The sequence below is a fragment of the Ammospiza nelsoni genome, chromosome 5, assembly GCF_027579445.1.
Source record: "Ammospiza nelsoni isolate bAmmNel1 chromosome 5, bAmmNel1.pri, whole genome shotgun sequence".
Classification (NCBI taxonomy): domain Eukaryota; kingdom Metazoa; phylum Chordata; class Aves; order Passeriformes; family Passerellidae; genus Ammospiza; species Ammospiza nelsoni.
The window spans coordinates 47460420-47477917 of NC_080637.1; the positions used below are offsets into that span (position 1 = coordinate 47460420).

Here is a 17498-nt window from a genome sequence, read left to right on the forward strand (position 1 = left end):
TCAAGTGCTCCTCGAGCTGTTTCGGAGTCAAACAGCACATTCACCCGCAGACTGCTGTTCCTCCACACCCCTCCCCAAAACGGCGGCAGCCACGGCATTCCAGCCCAATTGTTGGTGGCTCTTAGAGGAGCCGTTGTGTTTAAATGCTAAGCAAGCATATTTCCACGTGGGGCTTAATTCTTCTTGTGTGCTGCTTTTTTGCCTTGGCTGCTTTGGGCTTCACCGCTTTCGCCTTAGCCGGGCTCTTGGCTGCTGCCGCCGCTTTTTTGGGCTTGGCAGCCTTTGTCTCCTTCTTGGGGCTCTTCGCTGCTTTCATGGCTGCAGGCTTAACTTTCTTGGGGCCGTTCTTTGCTGTCACCGCCTTCTTGGCGGCGCTGGCGGGCTTCTTGGCCGCCGGCTTCTTGGGCTTGGCCGCAGCTGCTCTCTTCTTGGGGGCTTTCTCCTTCACTTCCCCGGGTTTCTTGCTGAGGCGGAAGGAGCCGGAGGCGCCGGTGCCCTTGGTCTGCACCAGGGTGCCCTTGCTGACGAGGCTCTTGAGCCCCAGCTTGATGCGGCTGTTGTTCTTCTCCACATCGTAGCCGCCGGCGGCCAGCGCCTTCTTGAGCGCGGCGAGCGAGAGCCCCTTGCGCTCCTTGGAGGCGGACACGGCCTTGGTGATCAGCTCGGTGACGCTGGGCCCCGCGGGCTTGCGGGCCTTGGAGCCGCTCGCCGCCTTCTTCGGCTTCTTGGCGGCGGTCCCGGGGCGGTCTCGGCCATCGCGGTGTAACCGGGAGCACCGGGCAGGGCCGGCCCCGCGCCCCCCCGGTTATTGCAGCGCGGCCGGCGCTGGTTGGCCCCGCCCCGCCCGGTGCTCCGCGCTCCGCCTAGCGCTTCCTCGGGGGAAATAGAATGGCTTTTTCTATTTCATCTGTCACGAAATCGTCCTTTTTCTACATCTGTGAAACTATGGGAGAGGCTGTTTTTCGCCTGTTGATGTCTTGTCGCGAAAAGAGTTGGACTTGAGCAACATGGGGACAAGAAATCCCGAATCCAGCAAACGGATCTCGAGAACGCGAAACTTTTGTTTTTCTTTGTAAATTAGACATTCTTCTTTAATTTAACATGAGGGAAAAATCTCAGTATTAATCTGCAGAGCGTCCTTTTTACCTTAGATAAGAAAGCAAACAGTTAGAGTCTCATTCTTTAAAACAAAAGGGTTTCAAAGAGAGTGAGGTAGCACAAAACTGTGCTGCTGCTTCTCCTACTGGGGTTTAAACCTCTGGCTACTGTGAAACACTCAGGTATAATATTTTTCCTTTACTCCCAAAGTTTCCAGACGTTCCACTCTTCTATGCATGAAGTATGAGACAGCACATACTTTATCCCCCTCTTTGAAACACTTTCCTGTTAACGTAGCAAAAGGCTCTGAAATATCAGTGGAATAATTTGGGGGCTCAACACCAAAGATTAAAAAGTTTGCTTTGGATCACAGAGCTTCATGTAAGTCTCTGGTGCACAGAAACAGATCACACTCTAAATGGAGCACACAGTGCTAAATCTGTAAAATTCATGCATGTGATTCATTTACATGGAAAAAGAAATGGACAGATCTTGAGTCCGCAAGAGATGTCAGAGCACCATTCTATTCATATTTTGATCTGAAGCTAGAAAGAACAAACAGTTTTTACTCACTGCCTTTTTTCTATGCTACAGATCATGCCACAGCAGTTTCTGTACATAAAAGCTTTGGCTGCAGCACAAAGTGAAGCAAAGCTCTTCATGCAGGTTGTGGTGACTCCCCCATTAGCATGCATACATTCTTACCAGCTACAACTTTGGGTATAGTTTTGTGTCTCTGTCAGGAGTTCCTAATTCATTTACCTGAAATTTAGTGGCCATCAATAGTTTAGCAGGGCCAGATTGCTGCATTTATTTATACCTCACGTAAACCAAAATGCACTTGAATGGTTTAGATATGATGCTGAGCAGTTATGGTCAACTTCCCTTTTTCAACAAAATGAAAACTCTGAGTGGAAAAATACCATCTCACTCCTCTATTTCATTCCACTAAAGAACAGTAAAATGAACATCTTGAAGATTTTGGAAGACTCTTCATCTTCAATTAATTTACAAAATCTGATTAAAAAAAACCTCATACAGGCACTTTGACAATTTCTTGCATAATTATGGTGAAAAGGACTTTAGGAAAATAAACACATTTTTCTTGCATTTATGTTTTCTTTCTAACTCTTCCTTGCCATCGAGGTCCCCTAGGTGAGGAATTATGATGTTATGATGAGGCAGAGAGTGCAATAAGATGACAAATTCAGCAAATCTGGCTCTGGGCTTTCAAACCATGTTGGAAGTGGGATGGTTTATAGAGTAAGGTTCACTGGAAATTTTATAAAGCCAAGAGAACTTGACTGTATGACATTTACTCCATGCAGTAGTAGGGGGCATAAATAATTGAATAGTGAAATTGTTGATGTCCCCTAAAGTTTCCTGCAATCAGGTGGATGAATGTGTGTCTGCTCTGTCCCATCTAGGTCTGGTAGAATCCTTGATGTCCCTTAAAAACTAAATGTGGTACAGTGTCTGAGCAGGTTTTTGTACTCACCAACTCCGCAATCACCAATGCCAATACCTGTGTTGGGACAGAAGCCTTTCTACCTCCCCCATTCTCTGCAAATCTTATTTTACAAGAGCAATAATGCATCACAACAGCACACTTCCCTCCAGCCTGTAATGTAATATTCCCAAGACTGTTTTCCTTCACACACACAGCTGGCACACAGCTGTATGCCTAAATCCTGTATAGCGGTGCCAACCACAACACCAACCATCTCCAGAGGAAAAGCTTCTCAGTATGTGCCACTGCAACACTGCCAGCATTGTGGTAGTCCTCATCTCACTCCACTTTCGTCTCCACCATTCTCTATCAAATGTTAAATAGAGCAACTTGAGGCTAAATTTTGTAATTATTTTAGGGTCTCCTACTTACTTGATTTTCTTCTTCTGTTTTTATTCCAATATTCTCTTTCCTTATTTGTACAAAGATTATATAATCTCATGACCATTTTATATACAAGCAGTCAAGTCATTTTTATTAGGGGAAGGATGCAGAAGTATAAGAGAATAATCAAGCCCTACAAGGAGATAGGAATACAGCATCACCTCATAGAGTAGTAAATACACAAATACTGTGGGTCACCCTCCTCCCCCAAAACCTGCTGTTTCTTGTGTGATTAGCAGCACAAAAACGTGAAGTTGTGTGCCAGAGATCATTGCTCCAGTCATGGTCAAACTTAATTAAGATAGGTGTAGCAGCACGTATTGCCCTTCAATGCAGACATGAAAAAGAACAGCTAGGAAGGATCCTTACTGGGAGAGAATCTCCCTCCCTCTCGTGCATTTACCATCACAATTACAGCCAGCCTTGCTACCTCACCCTAGAAGAGGTGAAATCAGGAACAGCAGGGTCTCAGTGGCATTCCAGGCTGTCTGCTCTCTGCATGCACCGTCAGTATGGACAGAGATCTCTGCTAGAGCAGCAAGAATCTGCCAGAAAATCCTACAGAACTATTTATTTTTTGCAGGTGCTATCAATGTGAGCCAGCTTGGACTGCAAGAGATCAGATCTGAAAGCCCCGTAGACCCCTTCCCAGACAGCATGGAATGTATAGATTATTGTAACCAGTAACAAATGCCTATTAACTTGTAAAAATATATAGTAATCCAAACCAAACTTAGTGCCTGCTAGCCAACTAAAAAAATTGCAAAATCGGGGTAGCTTTCCACTTATTGCATGTTCTTTTCAATCATTGCATGTCCCTTTTGTGATATTTGGCTCTAGGACACAAAGCCAAGTGGCCACTGTAGATGTCATTAAAAGCCCTAGGAAAAGGACCTTACAAAGGCCCAGTGTACTCATACTGAGGATAATTCTTCAATTCTTCAACTCTTTCTCCTATTCCTCCCCTCCCTTATGACTTTTCCACATGAACACCTAACTCCACTGCATTTCACATTGCCCTGGCTTTCCCAAACATGTGAAGCCCATCTCTGTTTCGGAGATAGGAGAACTGAGAGTCATTCACAATTCTCAAAAATACAGCTGATTGGATCCTCCCATTTTATTCTGATTCACGTTTTCTGCCCTTCTCCTGCTGAGGCCCAGCTATCGGTATTAATTCTCAACATTTCCTGTCAGCAGAAAAAAGGTTCAGAGATGATTCATCTAATTTCATAAAGAAAAAAAAAAAAGAATTAAAAAAAAAAAAAAAAAAACAAAACAAAACCAAAACCTGTTCAAAATGTAGTGAATTTTTCTGCTTATTTTAACTTTTAATTTGCCACAAACCTGAGCTACCTGCCATACACACACACACGGGCAAGGCCAAGAATTCAAGTGCAGGTGGGATCAGGATGAGGCCTGGAGAGGGGCTCTGGGCTCAGCCACAGCTCCGGGCATTGGATGCTCCCCGGGGCAGTAGGACCAGGGCCAGGCAGGGCTGTGGGGAGCTTGAGCCTGGCCCTATTTCTGTGTTGTTGGGACAGGGGCTGATGGCTCCAGGGGGGCTGGAATGGCCTCCTGGGACCAGAACAGGGTTGGGGGAGCCCCAGGAAATGCTGGGCAGGGATGGCAGGGCTGGTGGTGCCCTGACAGTGCCCTCCTTGGGCAAGCAGGGACTGTAAAAGGCTCTCAGAGCTACTGGTTCAGCAGCTGTCTAGATCCAGACAACAGGGAACACTTTTGGCCAAGTTGCATGCAGATGCTTGATTTCAGTCCTAGTGGAGACAGAAGCAGATTTCAGTTATAACAAAACTCTACTGCCACTTGCACTTATTGACACTGGAAGTACTCACCAAGTTTAGGTTTAGGATGGCCAGGAACAACAGTTCCTGAACCTCACTTTGGTAATTCCCAACTCTTCTGCCATCAAACACATAAAAATATGGGAATGGCTTGGCTCACCTTTTGTAGGGCCCAGAGCAGTCAGTTGCATCTGAAATACCCTTGCACCTTCATTTCAGCACCCTCACAAGGAAACATCTCAAGAGCAGCCAGCTTCAGTTTCCAAAACGTCCTTCTAAAATAATAGCATTTCCATCCCATGCAGCAGTCACAAAACCCAAAGGGGACAGCAGGAAGAGCAGTTTGTTCCACCTTTCAGCTGCTGTCTGGAGAAAATCCTGACCCACAGTTTTGGTTTGGGTGGCAGTGCACACATCTCCCTACCAATTCCTGGTGGGGACTCACATCTTTTCCCATCCCACTCTGAACCATGACATTCACATCCCTTAGGCACTTTTAATTCCTCTGAGGCAGCTGGTCTTAAACTGCTGGCTGACTGCAGCTCTTGGTGTTCACTGGCTCCCCTTTGGTGCCCACCCTGGTCAGGCAGAGAACAATCACCTGCAACTCCTCCACTTTCTGCAGAGAAGCCAGGAAGATGAGCTACCACCTCTCAAAAACAAGCTCATAATGGCTCAGAAGAGGTGGATGGGAACCCTAAAGGGAGAAGAGGTTGTCCCTCTCCTGCCCCTGTGTTGCTGGAGGATCGAAGATGATGTTCCCAGCACTTTTCTAGAGGACACTGGGATGCAGAGCCAGCAAAGGAAAGGAGCAGTTTGGCACAGATGTCCAGCAGCTGAAATGCTGCCCTGAGACAAGAGCAAAAATAGCTGCTGATATCACTGCACCTGTAAAGACAGGAGAAATGCATTAATTTGGGCAAGCAGGCAAATTTAGAGAAGAGCTAGAGGAGGAGGAATGCTCCTGGTGGGCTGCTTTACCACCTTATTTTTCAGCATATGTAAGGTCTGTTATGTAAATTGCTTAGTTGTGGGATCCTGAATACATCCTTGTGTCTCTTGTTCCTTTTCCACTAACTCTTCTGGCAGTTTTGATGAACTGATGAACAGATTCTAAGACTTTTTTTTTAAATTACCAGCATGAAGCAATATTCTTTCCTTCTTGCTGACATCTATTCAAACAAAGACTCCTATGACAGCTGTCCAATCACTTCCATATTAATAATCTAAAAAAAAAGACATTTTCTTCCAGCATCCTTACAAGGGAAATATTCTTGTTGTCTTACAGAAACCTTTTCTTTTCCAAGAAATATAAAGAGAAGAATGGATATGATATATCCTTAAACATGGGAAAGTCTCAACCATCAAAGGCCCAGAACAAGGGAATTTACAATCATGACCTGATCAGTATTATAAAAGCTGTGCCAGGTCAGAGGGTAGCTTCAGGGAGCAAACATTCATCTGAAACTAAGGCCACCTCCATTCACCACTTGTTCTGCCCTGGAGGCAATGAGCAAACCATTGGCTTCCTCCCTGCCTCTGTTTCCCTACATATCAGGGGAGAACAGGAACCTCCAAAGTTCTTTGAAAATGCTGCAGAACAGCAAGGAAATGAATTGTTTGTAGCTCCATGTTGATAATCAGAGCATCCACACTGATGTGATTTTTGAGTTTACATCAGGAAATGCGTCAGCCACTATATGCTTCCCCAAATATAAAAAGTGGTGAGAAGTAGGCGGCCTGATTATCAGTGCCTGCTTGCAATCCACCGTGCTATGGAGGAGAAGATTCCTCCCGAGAAGCAGATTTTAGGGAAGGAGGCTGCTGTTTCCTAGGCTCCCTCATGACCACTGCCTGTGGGAAGACCTGCCTACAGAAGAAGGAAGGGTCCCAGGCGCAATGATTGCTGTGTGCTGAAGCTAAAGGAAGATGATACTCATCTTCAGACATCACTGTAAAGAGGCCCAAAGTACAGCAACATTTTTGCTTTTTGAGATCCCATACAGCTCCCTGACTGAACCAGGTTCAAGGAAAGGCTGACAGGAAGAGAAGAGAACATATTCACCCTTTCTGCCCAGTTCCGGGTCTCCAAGTCCACAGAGCTGCTTCAAGTGTGAAAACATTTTTTTTCTAGAGCTATACCAGCTCACTACAAAATGTGCTCATCTGCTCTGAAAATAATCCCTAGATGTCTGATGTGCTGCAAATATAAAATAATACCCAGCCTAGAGGGGAGCCTTACAAGAGATATCAGTCAAAATCTGATTTTGGTATCAAGAATGCAATTTGTCCTTAAAGGCAGAGTCCACAAACACTTTTCAAAGCAGGTTTGTCAAATACAGAGACCTGATTCATGATGGACATAAAGGCCATCCCAACAGCCATATATCCCCTGATGAATACTGAGTTAAGTATGGATGCAAGAAGTGGTACCTGTATGACATATTTGGGAGTACAGAAGGCCACACTGCATGCTCATAGCCAGATGCTCATTTCGCTTTGGATCTAGAGAGACCCATCCCTCTTGTGCAAGTGTTCTGTCGTTCAGAAGTGTTCCCAATTCTTGCTGGTGTCAGCAGGGTCAAAATGTACCTGAAAAATCCATGAGGGGGACAGGCAGAGATGCACCACTGCCACACACTGTCTTTCTTCCACAACAGCATCTCTGGCCCAGAGCAGTGTCTGTGGGACAGCATATTTGAAACTGGAACATAAACCTAGCCAACCTGTGGGACATCGAATGAGGCAGGAAAGGGATAAAGAATTGCTGTCTCTAATTTGTCACGTATTATAGAGCAGGTGCCTGGAAGAGATGGACTGAAGGAACTTTTGGGGATGATTCTTCCTTCTCCTATCTCTAGAGGGAGCTTCAGAGTGTGAATAAACTGCGTGTGAACCTCTAAAGAGGGCTGAAATGAGGTGACATGCATCTCTAGCTGAAGCTCTAGGTAACAGCTTTTAACTTTTCCTGGACTTCTTTAGGCCTCTGTGTCTCTGTCCTGTTTCTGTTGTGCCAGAAGGGAGGGTTAGTCAATGTAACACAGCAGCTTTTGAGGCTCCTAGGCACTCCCAGCCAGAATTTGACAAAGCAGCCAAGATTTCAAAGACACTGACTTCTTGAAAGTTTTACAAAAATAAGTAGATTTTGTAGGTGAGAAGAATCCAGACTCCCTTCTTTCAAGAGAAATGCTGCCTTGTGAACTCAGCTATCAAGAAGTCCATTTGAAAAGAGACGCGAGAAACCAGGTTACCTAGTTTCTACCTTTTACCAACATAACAGGTTTCTTTGCAGCTCTGGAAATATGTTAACAATTCTCTGTTTTCTGTAGTCCTGGAGGGATGGTAGCCACACTTGCCCTGGAGATGCATGTCCCCTTATTTCTGCAGCACTAGTGCCAGCAGAGCCCGCGGGTGGCTGTGCTGAATTCCTGTGCCAGCTGAGCCACAGCCAGTGCCAGGCTCACAGGCACCATGGGGAGCTGCTCCTCTGTGCACCAGAGCCTTGTGCCACACAGCCTGCACTGAACATGGAACTAAAGCTGGCAAGTGGCAAATAAGCTGCTCTCTTTAAATGCATTGCAGGAATTCATTCTCTACGTCCAAATAAATACTCAGTCTCTGCAAATGCTGCTGACAGTGTTTTGACAAGGCAATTTAGGATAGAGTTTTTGTTCCATGAATGCTTGCTCACAAAGCAGGCACAGGCAGTGTGCTTGGCTAATTTTCTGCTTAAATGGAACCAACAAGAGGTGTTCTCATCCCACAGGCTTTCCTGTTCCCTCCACTCTGCTCTGCTCTTGGCAGCTTTCTTCAAACCCACATACACCGGTGACCAGAGCCCAGAGCAGCCTGTCACATTCTGGAATGCTTTCAAAAAATTAATTTGGATCTGCTGGGCAAGTTACTAAAAGCTGACACAGTCTTTTTGTTCCAATTTGCTTTTTTTGTTTTAGTTTTGGCCTATTCTAGTTTCTGCTGATTCTGAATTAATATCTTGCTGCAAAAAGTTAAGATTTGTCTTTGATTCAATTGAAAAAGAAAATAAAAGAAAAAAAGACAGCTTGTAGCTCCAGGGTCCAGTAGTTAAGGTTGAAAGTACCAAGCATGGCAGAAATCTGTTAGAAAGACGGTATATAAGTGTAAATTTACTCAAGTTTCCTCAGTTATTTCATCAAAACAATGTTAGTAAAGGAAGTGTTTATTTGAAACTCCAGCTTCAAATTTTACACATTTGTGTTCAAATGTTACATCACAGTAGCTGCAAACAGCTTCAGATCAGACACTTCTGTCATATATCCCATCTGCTGGAGAGACTAGGAGAAAAAAAATAGTCCTTTCTGCCAAAATCCCCTGAAAGGAAGAGAGCTGAGGCAATAAAACATCCTTCCTTCCCTTTTCTGGTCACCTGCTCCCAGAGAGTGCCCTCAGGCTTTTCAAGAGGATGTGGCTGGATGGGAAAGGGTGGAGCAGAGGTACCATTTTTGGCCAGGGTCATTGTGAAACACCTGCTGTGCCCCTTCCACCATCAAGCCCAAGGTCACCAGCAGAGAGGCAGCAGGGCACAGCAGGCAGCGTGGCCAGGCCTCCCCAGCTTGCAGAGCCACCCAGTGAAGGTCTGACCTCCTCCACACATCTGGAGATCCCTGATAAGCTAAGGTTCACTCCATGCAGGCTCCTGGAACCTACCTAGTGACCAGCAGATGTACTTCCATCTGGGCAAGTGCACTAATGGCACTAGAAGCCTTTCAGTCCTTGGCAGGTGCTGAGAGAAGACACTTTTCTCCCATCCAGCTCTCATTCCCACCTGCTCACCTTTGCTGGAGCTGGTCTTTCTAATTATCAGTGGGAGAGAAAACCAGCAGTCTCACCAGAGGAATGTTTGTGAGTGTCAGCAGATAGCAAATAGTAAAATGCTGTGGTACAGCCCCTTCCTAGGAAATAATGTTTCTTTTTATAATATATGTCTCTTCTCTAAAATCATATTGACATCTGTAGCTCCTCATGTGAAATCCATCCTTTCTTGGTATGCACCTTATTATAGGGGTGGATTATGGGGAAACACTCTCTTTGAAAGTGGAGGAGCCCAGGGATGATTCCTGTGAGAAACCATCCTTGGCCAAGACCAATATCTGATCTTGGTGAAGTGCAGATCTTTCAGGGGACATGAATGTCTGGGAGGGAATAGTCTAAGAAAAATGAGTTGTTTCTTCTGCACCTTCATCAATCAGGTCCTTGCCCACAGAGTGAGCATTGCAGGAATTTCTGACAATGAGTATATTGAAGTATATTTCAGCTGAGTATATTGAAGGAAGAAAACTGGGAAAGGAAGGGGATCATCCAAAACCATGTCATCACCTTAGGCTCATTCTGGACCCCTTTTTTTCCTTTTCTTTGTTATTTCACTTTTACCAAAACTCACTCTCCCAACAAGGACATATCTGCAGACACAAGTTCTAACACAGATGCAGTCACATGAAAAAAAAGTGCCCTATTCTATTTGGGAATGTGAGAAAAGAACTCTCCATCAACTGCAAGCCCTTGCCAAGGCAGATGGGCTCCAATTCAAGCACACGCTTGCTAAAACAAAGGGAAGGGCTGAAGCACAGTTTCCTTCAGTGTCAAAGCTCACCTTCCTGTTAACGTGCAGTATGTACAAATTGTAACAGACCAGAACTGCACATTCAGGCATCTTTAAAATGATGTTTTCTCTTTTTATGTCTGTGACAGGTTGAAATAACTTTTCCATGATATTTATTTTTTCATTCACGTTTCATCTCCTGTAGCTCCACCCCTGAAAAAACATTTGATATACTATTTCACACCTATTTTAACATAATTGAAAACTAAGTTGCTGTTGAAATGAATAATCCTAGCCTTCTCCTCTCCCTGCCTGCTGCTTTACAGTCTCAGCCCTTTTAAAGGTCAGCTCCAGTGATTGTGTGGCTACACAGCCCACAAATTCAACAGGAAAGCCTCACCATTCAGTTACAGGTAAATAGCTTTCAAATTAAATAGGTCAGGGGCAAAATCAGAGCATTCCTGTCAACAAATAGTCCTAAAGAGCAAGAATCCACCCAACAAGAAAGCAGATGCCCCATCTTCAAGCACAGCTGCTCAATAGAATTGTCCCCAGGACCAGGGGCCCTGTGTCAATAAAGACACATGGCACACATACCACCGAGTGCCATCAAAACAGTTCCCCATCAAAACAATCTTTGATTAAAACTGGCCTTGTTTCAGCATGGAAGGCAGCAACAGGAGTGGCACTTAGGCTGTTCCTCCCCAGCATCTTCATCACTTTTTCCCTCTGGCCACATCTGTCTGGCACAACTGCCAGGCAACAGCAGGCAGCAGAACAAGGGAGGCAAATGATCCTTTCCTTCTGATTATTGATTGCTGGGCAGGCCCTTCAGGAAAACAGGAGGGCTGTTTCTCAACCATTGTGGTGCCTATGGCTAAGAAACAGAGTAAAAACACAGGGTGATCACTCCTTTTGCAGCATGTTTTTATGTACTGGGAAGGAGAAGGGATGGGAATTCAGAGCAATGATCTCGCTGTAGGACTGCTTCCCTTTTATGGATTTTCCCAAAGAGCTGGGATTTTTAAAAGTACACTGGCCTTGAATGGAGCAGTTGGCTGGCTGATAGCTCCCCTGGCTCTAGATGTGTAGTGGGGGAAACTTCAGTCATCAAACAATTGGCAGCTCCAGCACAGAGTAAAGTCAGTTGCTATTTCAGGGAAAGGAAAGGCAACTGTTCCCTGCAGGGAATGTCTGCACTAGCTCACAGCCAGGAATAGGCTGCGATTTTTAAACTTTTTTTCCACCCTACACTTCAGGAAAAGTGAACACACAATGTTCATTCGCAGGGATCGTTTCCTGAGCATGGTGTGTGCTCACTGTCCCACAGGTCACTTTGCAGTGTGTCACATCCTTCTGCACAAGGGAGAGCAGGAAATGGCAAACTCCCAGTATGAGGCAAAGCATTCCCATCCCAGCAATTGGTCCACAGGAGCTATAAATTGGTCTCCTCCAGAAACAGATCAAAATTTGTCTTCTGGGAGGGTGGCTGGAAACTGAAGGTAAGTTTGAACCAGTAATTTTTTTAGTGTCTTTGAGTACTCTATTAGGAAAGTGTTTGCAGGCTTTGGACTAATGTATACCTTTAGTGCTGGGGAGATTTTTCTCTAAGAGCAGGACTTTTTTTTCCTTTCTGCTGGCATTAATCACTGTCAAAAGATTTGCCTACTACATGGCCTATGCTATATTTGGAATGATTGTTTAATAATATATATTATATATATATATATATATATATATAAGATTGTTCTAATAATATATATATATATATATTTGGAATGATTGTTCTAATAATTCAGTGTGATAGTAGCTGTTATTACCTGAGACAGTTTTCAGCAACTAAATCTTCAGAACAAATTGTTGAGAGGCTACAGGAATTGACATATATAATGATCATCATATTGATCCGTTGTTAAGTTATTGGTGATGTGCTCATTGTTCATTTCAATGCTGGTATCTATTTAGATTAGTGTTAGTCCTTGTGTTTCCAGCTTTATTTCTAATTAAAGTGTAAAAATAATAGACACAGCCTCCAGTTGAGAGAAGCAAAATGTACTAAGTGATTCAAATGACTCATTGACACCAAGAGAGACTGGGGGCATTTCCTGAAGGGCGTGAGGGGGTGTCTTAAAAATCTGTGTGAGATGAATTAGGACAAGCTAGCAGAAGGGGGAAAGATTGCAGTGAGAATTACTTATGAATACTCTTCCATATGAAAGACTATGGTACAAAGTTCTCTCCTTCTGAAACATGAGGATTCTGCAGAATGAAGCCCCAAGGATCCTAGCTACATAGTGTGACTTTATGAGGGACCAGGCACCTTCAGTTCCCACAGTACAGAAGATTTTGAAGTGAAAAGTGCCTGCAGCAATGAATAGTTTTGCTCAGTTGGGTTAGTGACAGGGTCTTTCTGCTGCAGAGACTCCTTTTGGCTGTGAGGGCATTATGGGCTCCAAAAAGCTCCTCAGCTCTGCACCTTGCTAGGTGCAGAGGCAGCACAGCCGAGTGCACAGTGCAGTGCGGTGAAGCACAGAAACTCTGCTTCTACCAGACAATCAGCTACATCACCATTCCTGTTGGCTCTGTTGCCTCAGGTTCCCTGTGAGCAGGATTGAAGTTGCTGGCTTCCTTTGTAGAGCATTTGGCATCCCTAGAGCAACCTGAAAATATTTATTGGAACATTTCTTTCTGCACTTGTGGCAATGAACAGAGACAGCAAACAGAGACTGTCTAGTACAGAAACACTGTAGATTCATCTCCTAGAAATGAAGCCTCTCCTGCTATCTTGCCAGGGGAGGTTTTCCAGACGCAGCAGTTTTCAAGCCTTTTCTATTCACAGCCCTCTGTATTTCCCTTGTTTCCCCAACTGCCAGGGAGTGCACACTAAAACTGGGCCTCCTTTTCTGATGTGCTCTTCATGACTCTTACTATCAAGGTTCAGAGGCCTCCCTGCCACTGTAACTGGGTATTTATGACCACAGAACAATAGTTCCCATCTTTGTTCATACACTGACACCAGGTTACTATAGGAAAAAAAAAAAACATGCTGCAGGGGGCCTCGAGTTGCTGAAGCTTAAAGAAAGGAAGGGTGTTCACCCATCCAAGGCATTAATAAACTCCTCACCTCCTATATGCAAAATCCAGACATAGATGCCATTCAGCACCTTCTCTCTGTCCTCCTTTAATAGGAAATCATCCCTATACAAAAACCTGAGATAGCTTTCACCTCCTTGCAGTCTGACCTTTCTTGTCAAAGATGTCCTTCTATACTGCAGATCCTCTGAATCCCATCAGGGGGGCAACAGATTCATTCTGGCAGCATTACTGCTCTGGGCACTGAGTCACCTAACCTCAGGGGAATTTCTGTCCCCAGGTTCCAAAAGACCTTTTGTGTCTTTTGATAATGGTAACAGCACCTCTGACCCCAGTCCTTAGGATACTTCAGTCTTTGCAGGGATTAAGAAAAACATTTTAAAGTTTTGCTGTCTGAAAGTTACAATGGAAAACGTAATTGAATGTACACATTCATATGGGTATGTGTGTACGTGAGTGCAGGTGGAAAACCTTTCTTGTAGCTGGGCTGAAGCAACAAAAATTTGGCTGGATGCCATCCCTGAAATGGTGATCCAGGATGAGCATGTCTCGCTGGGTTTTTTTGACATAGATCCCACCCCAGACTTTTCTTTCTCTGGACAGAAGCCATGGAGAGGGACGGTGCTGCCTTCGTGCCCACAGCAGACCCCACGCAGCACTTCCACGCGGCCCTGCTGGAGCAGCGGCAGAGGCTGCGCGGCCAAATCGCGCACCTCCACCGGGCAGCTCGGAAACTCAGCCAGCTCCGCCGCAGCTCCCTGATCGCCAACGTCAGCGGGAGCGCCCTGACGGCCACCGGGGCGCTCACGGCCATCCTGGGGCTGTCCCTGAGCCCCGCCACGCTCGGAGCCTCTCTGCTGGCCTCGGCTGTGGGCCTGGGCCTGGCCACGGTCGGTGGCGCCGTCAGCATCACTTCCGACCTCTCCTTGGTGCTCTGCAATTCCCGGGAGGTGAGGAAGGTGCAGGAAATTGCGGTGACTTGTCGGAAACAGATGAGGGAAATACTGGGCTGCCTGGAGTTCCTTCGCCGGGGGCAGGGCCCGGGTGACCCGGCTCTGCGGCAGTCGGAGAAGAGGGCGTCCATCTCGCTCTACAACTCCGTCTGCTTCATGGTCCTCTGCGGCTCCCACAGCTTCCTCGTGCCAGAATGCACAAAGGAGGCCACCAAAGTAAGCCAGGCTGTGCTCAAGGCCAAAATCCAGAAGCTGGCTGACAACCTTGAGACCTGCACCAGGGCAATGGATGAAGTCTGTGATCTTCTGGAGTCCAGAACAGAGCTTTCCCCACGCACGAGGAGACTCAGCTTGGGTGCTAAAACCACTGCCGAGATCCCGAGACCCTGCAGCTGAAACAGTGTTTGGCCCATATAAAAACTGGGTTTGGAGACATTGCATTATTTACTGTGACCATTATCACTGCTACCTGTTGTTTTACAGTTCACAGTGCTGGTGCTGTGAGGTGGACGTTCTGCAGACCCCTTTTTCCCCAGCCATCTCCACTGCTCTGCTTCCCCAAGGCAGCAAAAAGAATTAGGTCAGGAGGCAGATTAAATACCTGATGCTGACTGAACCTGGTTTGTAAACAACTTATAAATCTGTGTGTGGTACAAGGGCTGGAGTACCCTAAAAAAGCCAGCAGCTGCAATTTCCAGTAGAGTACAATCCCATTACCAAGGTACATCTGGAAAGGCTGTAGAAAGAAGCAGCTCCAGATATGACAGACTGTATGGATGAAATAGCAGGGCCAGAATTTATCTGTTTTGGAGAAACCTCTCCAGACTGAGAACTGTGATGTTTGTATCCTATTTATTTGCATAGAGTGATTTTAAGCTTATGATATTGTATTTAAGAGTGTGTGTATATATATATATATATATATATATATAATTTTTTTTTTTTAAGGAGGCCTCTGTTCCAAAGGAAAGCTGTTGTTTTTTAGAGTAAAAGCAAGTCTGTAGCATGTGAGAGCAAGTTACCTGTTATTTTGCTGTGAGGGAGGGCAAGTCCCTGAAGGAAACGGAAAGCATGACTTGAATGCTGATAGTAATAAAATAGGTGAAACACAGTTCAAACAGTGACAATAGATTTCAGGAGCCAAAATAGAGAGAAGAATGGCCCTGGGACCAGAGTCTTCCTCAGGGCATTGGTGGAAGGACACAGTTATATCTCCTGCAGCAGGAAGGGAAGGGTAGTAAGACAGGGTAGAACAAAACCAGTAGGTTGGTGCTACGTGATGGGAGCACACCCGAGAGGTGGAAGTGCCACTCTCCATGCAGTCAAGCAGCCTGTGAGACCACAGTGGATCATCTGGAGGGGGGAGGCAGCACTCATGGAGAGCTACACGTGCTCCTAGCAATGCTTCCCACAGAAGGCTTCATATCAGTGAAATACATGCAGGTACTAATATACAGGAGGCGTTGAGAGGAGTAGGATGATTCAGTGGCAGAGCCCCTGCAAAGCAGGAGCAAGGGCTGGGACCCTATTTCAAGTGACTGTTCTGCTAAATATGCCCTTTGTGATTTTGAGCCATCAGTACCTCAGTTCCCTGTTCAAAACAGGGATAGTAGCACTTCCCTACCTCACCAGGATGTGTCTGGGATCACACCTCTGAGAAGTGCCCAAGTATGGTGATGATGGGGATCATGTCAGTACCTGAAAGAGGTACAAGGAAGAGACCCTGAAACTAGCTTGAGGCGACTCAAAGAGTCAATGCAGAGGTAACTCCCTCCACAAGCATGCCCAGTGAGCAAGGGAAACTTCCCTGAGCAGACACAAATCCTAATGATCAGAAAAACCTACTCTGTAATTCTGTAACACTGACCAAGTCCTTAGGGAGGGCAGCACTCCGGGTCACAAAGCTTAAATCGCTGTCCTTCTTGTCTCTTTTCATGATATCAACATTTGTTTTAATATGTTGTAGGAAGAATAAAAGCTCTGGTTCCCCAGAGTGGGACTCAGATGCTTTTGATACCCATGCCTGTTTGCCAGAAATGAACAAGTAGACTGCTGATTCGAATAAATGAACATGAAGCACTTTTGTGTCAGTGTCTCTCTGCACTCCTGGAGGTGATATGCTTGTACACATTGTCCCTCTCATCTCATTATGCACCCCTTCTGAAATAGCTGACATTATATCTGCACTAAAATCCATCTGCTGGGGATGCTCTCACCCTGCCCCTGCTAAGGACTGTAACATGCAGTAGAGCTAGGAGCACATTTGTTTAAAAGCCCTGGAGTGACAATTTCTAAATCCAGTATAATCTGCAATGTCTTGTGCTGAAAAGCACAAAAAAGGAATTACTACTTAGAAGCTGTATATTTATTTTATCATGCATGAATGCTCCCAACAGCAATTTAGGACAGGAGAAAACCTTCATTCAAATACATCTGTTGACAATAGGGAATTACACAGACTGGAATTTCACCAGAATAGAATTGCTCCACCCTGCTCCCCACTAAAACAGCACCATATTATGTGGGCAAGGAGTTCAGTAAAGAATCACAAGCAATGACTTCCTGTCACATCCCTGACTCCATTTCCTGAGGCATCCCAGTGACCCTCACAGGGGTTCATGTCTACGTGCTGGCCAGGCTTAACCTTTAGCACCAACAATAAGCAGCAAGCTGATGGTCAGGCTGCTGTAATTTTTGAAACATATGGTAACAAGGAGCATCTACACAGGGTGGGTTTGGTTTGTTGCTTTTTTTTTTTTTTTTTTTAATTTATCACTGCTCTTGAGCACAGTGGGATGCAGCAGTTTCATTTTGACTCCTGCCCATGAATTGTTTCAGGTTTCCTCTTCTTTCCCTGTCACGCAGAGAGTTCGTTCGTATTTCCTCTCACTTTCCTCATTGTTCTGGGTACAGAGGAAATGCCATGCTTGGAATCCAGGGACAGATGCTGGAGTGTATCAGCATTTCCACTGGGAGCACGCCCAAACAGACTTCCCAGAGACAGAGGGAAAAAAATTCATAATTCATACTTCAAAAATTCACACTAGCAATTATCATAAGCAGAAAACAATGTGGGACAA

General features: G+C 45.3%; 2 protein-coding genes across 2 annotated transcripts; one reads left to right on the forward strand and one right to left on the reverse strand.

Annotated features, from left to right (window-relative positions):
• Nucleotides 1-139: 139 nt before the first annotated feature.
• LOC132073476 (histone H1.10-like) lies at nt 140-14011 on the reverse strand. Its single transcript, XM_059472570.1, has 2 exons — nt 13918-14011; nt 140-747 (listed from the first exon to the last, which is right to left on the reverse strand). Exons 1-2 carry the CDS (start codon nt 14009-14011, stop codon nt 140-142), a joined length of 702 nt encoding a protein of 233 aa, XP_059328553.1.
• APOLD1 (apolipoprotein L domain containing 1) lies at nt 11855-16497 on the forward strand. The gene is made up of 2 exons (XM_059472348.1): nt 11855-11874; nt 14069-16497. Exon 2 carries the CDS (start codon nt 14074-14076, stop codon nt 14812-14814), a length of 741 nt encoding a protein of 246 aa, XP_059328331.1. The 5' UTR covers nt 11855-11874; nt 14069-14073; the 3' UTR covers nt 14815-16497.
• The last annotated feature ends 1001 nt before the right edge of the window (nt 16498-17498 follow it).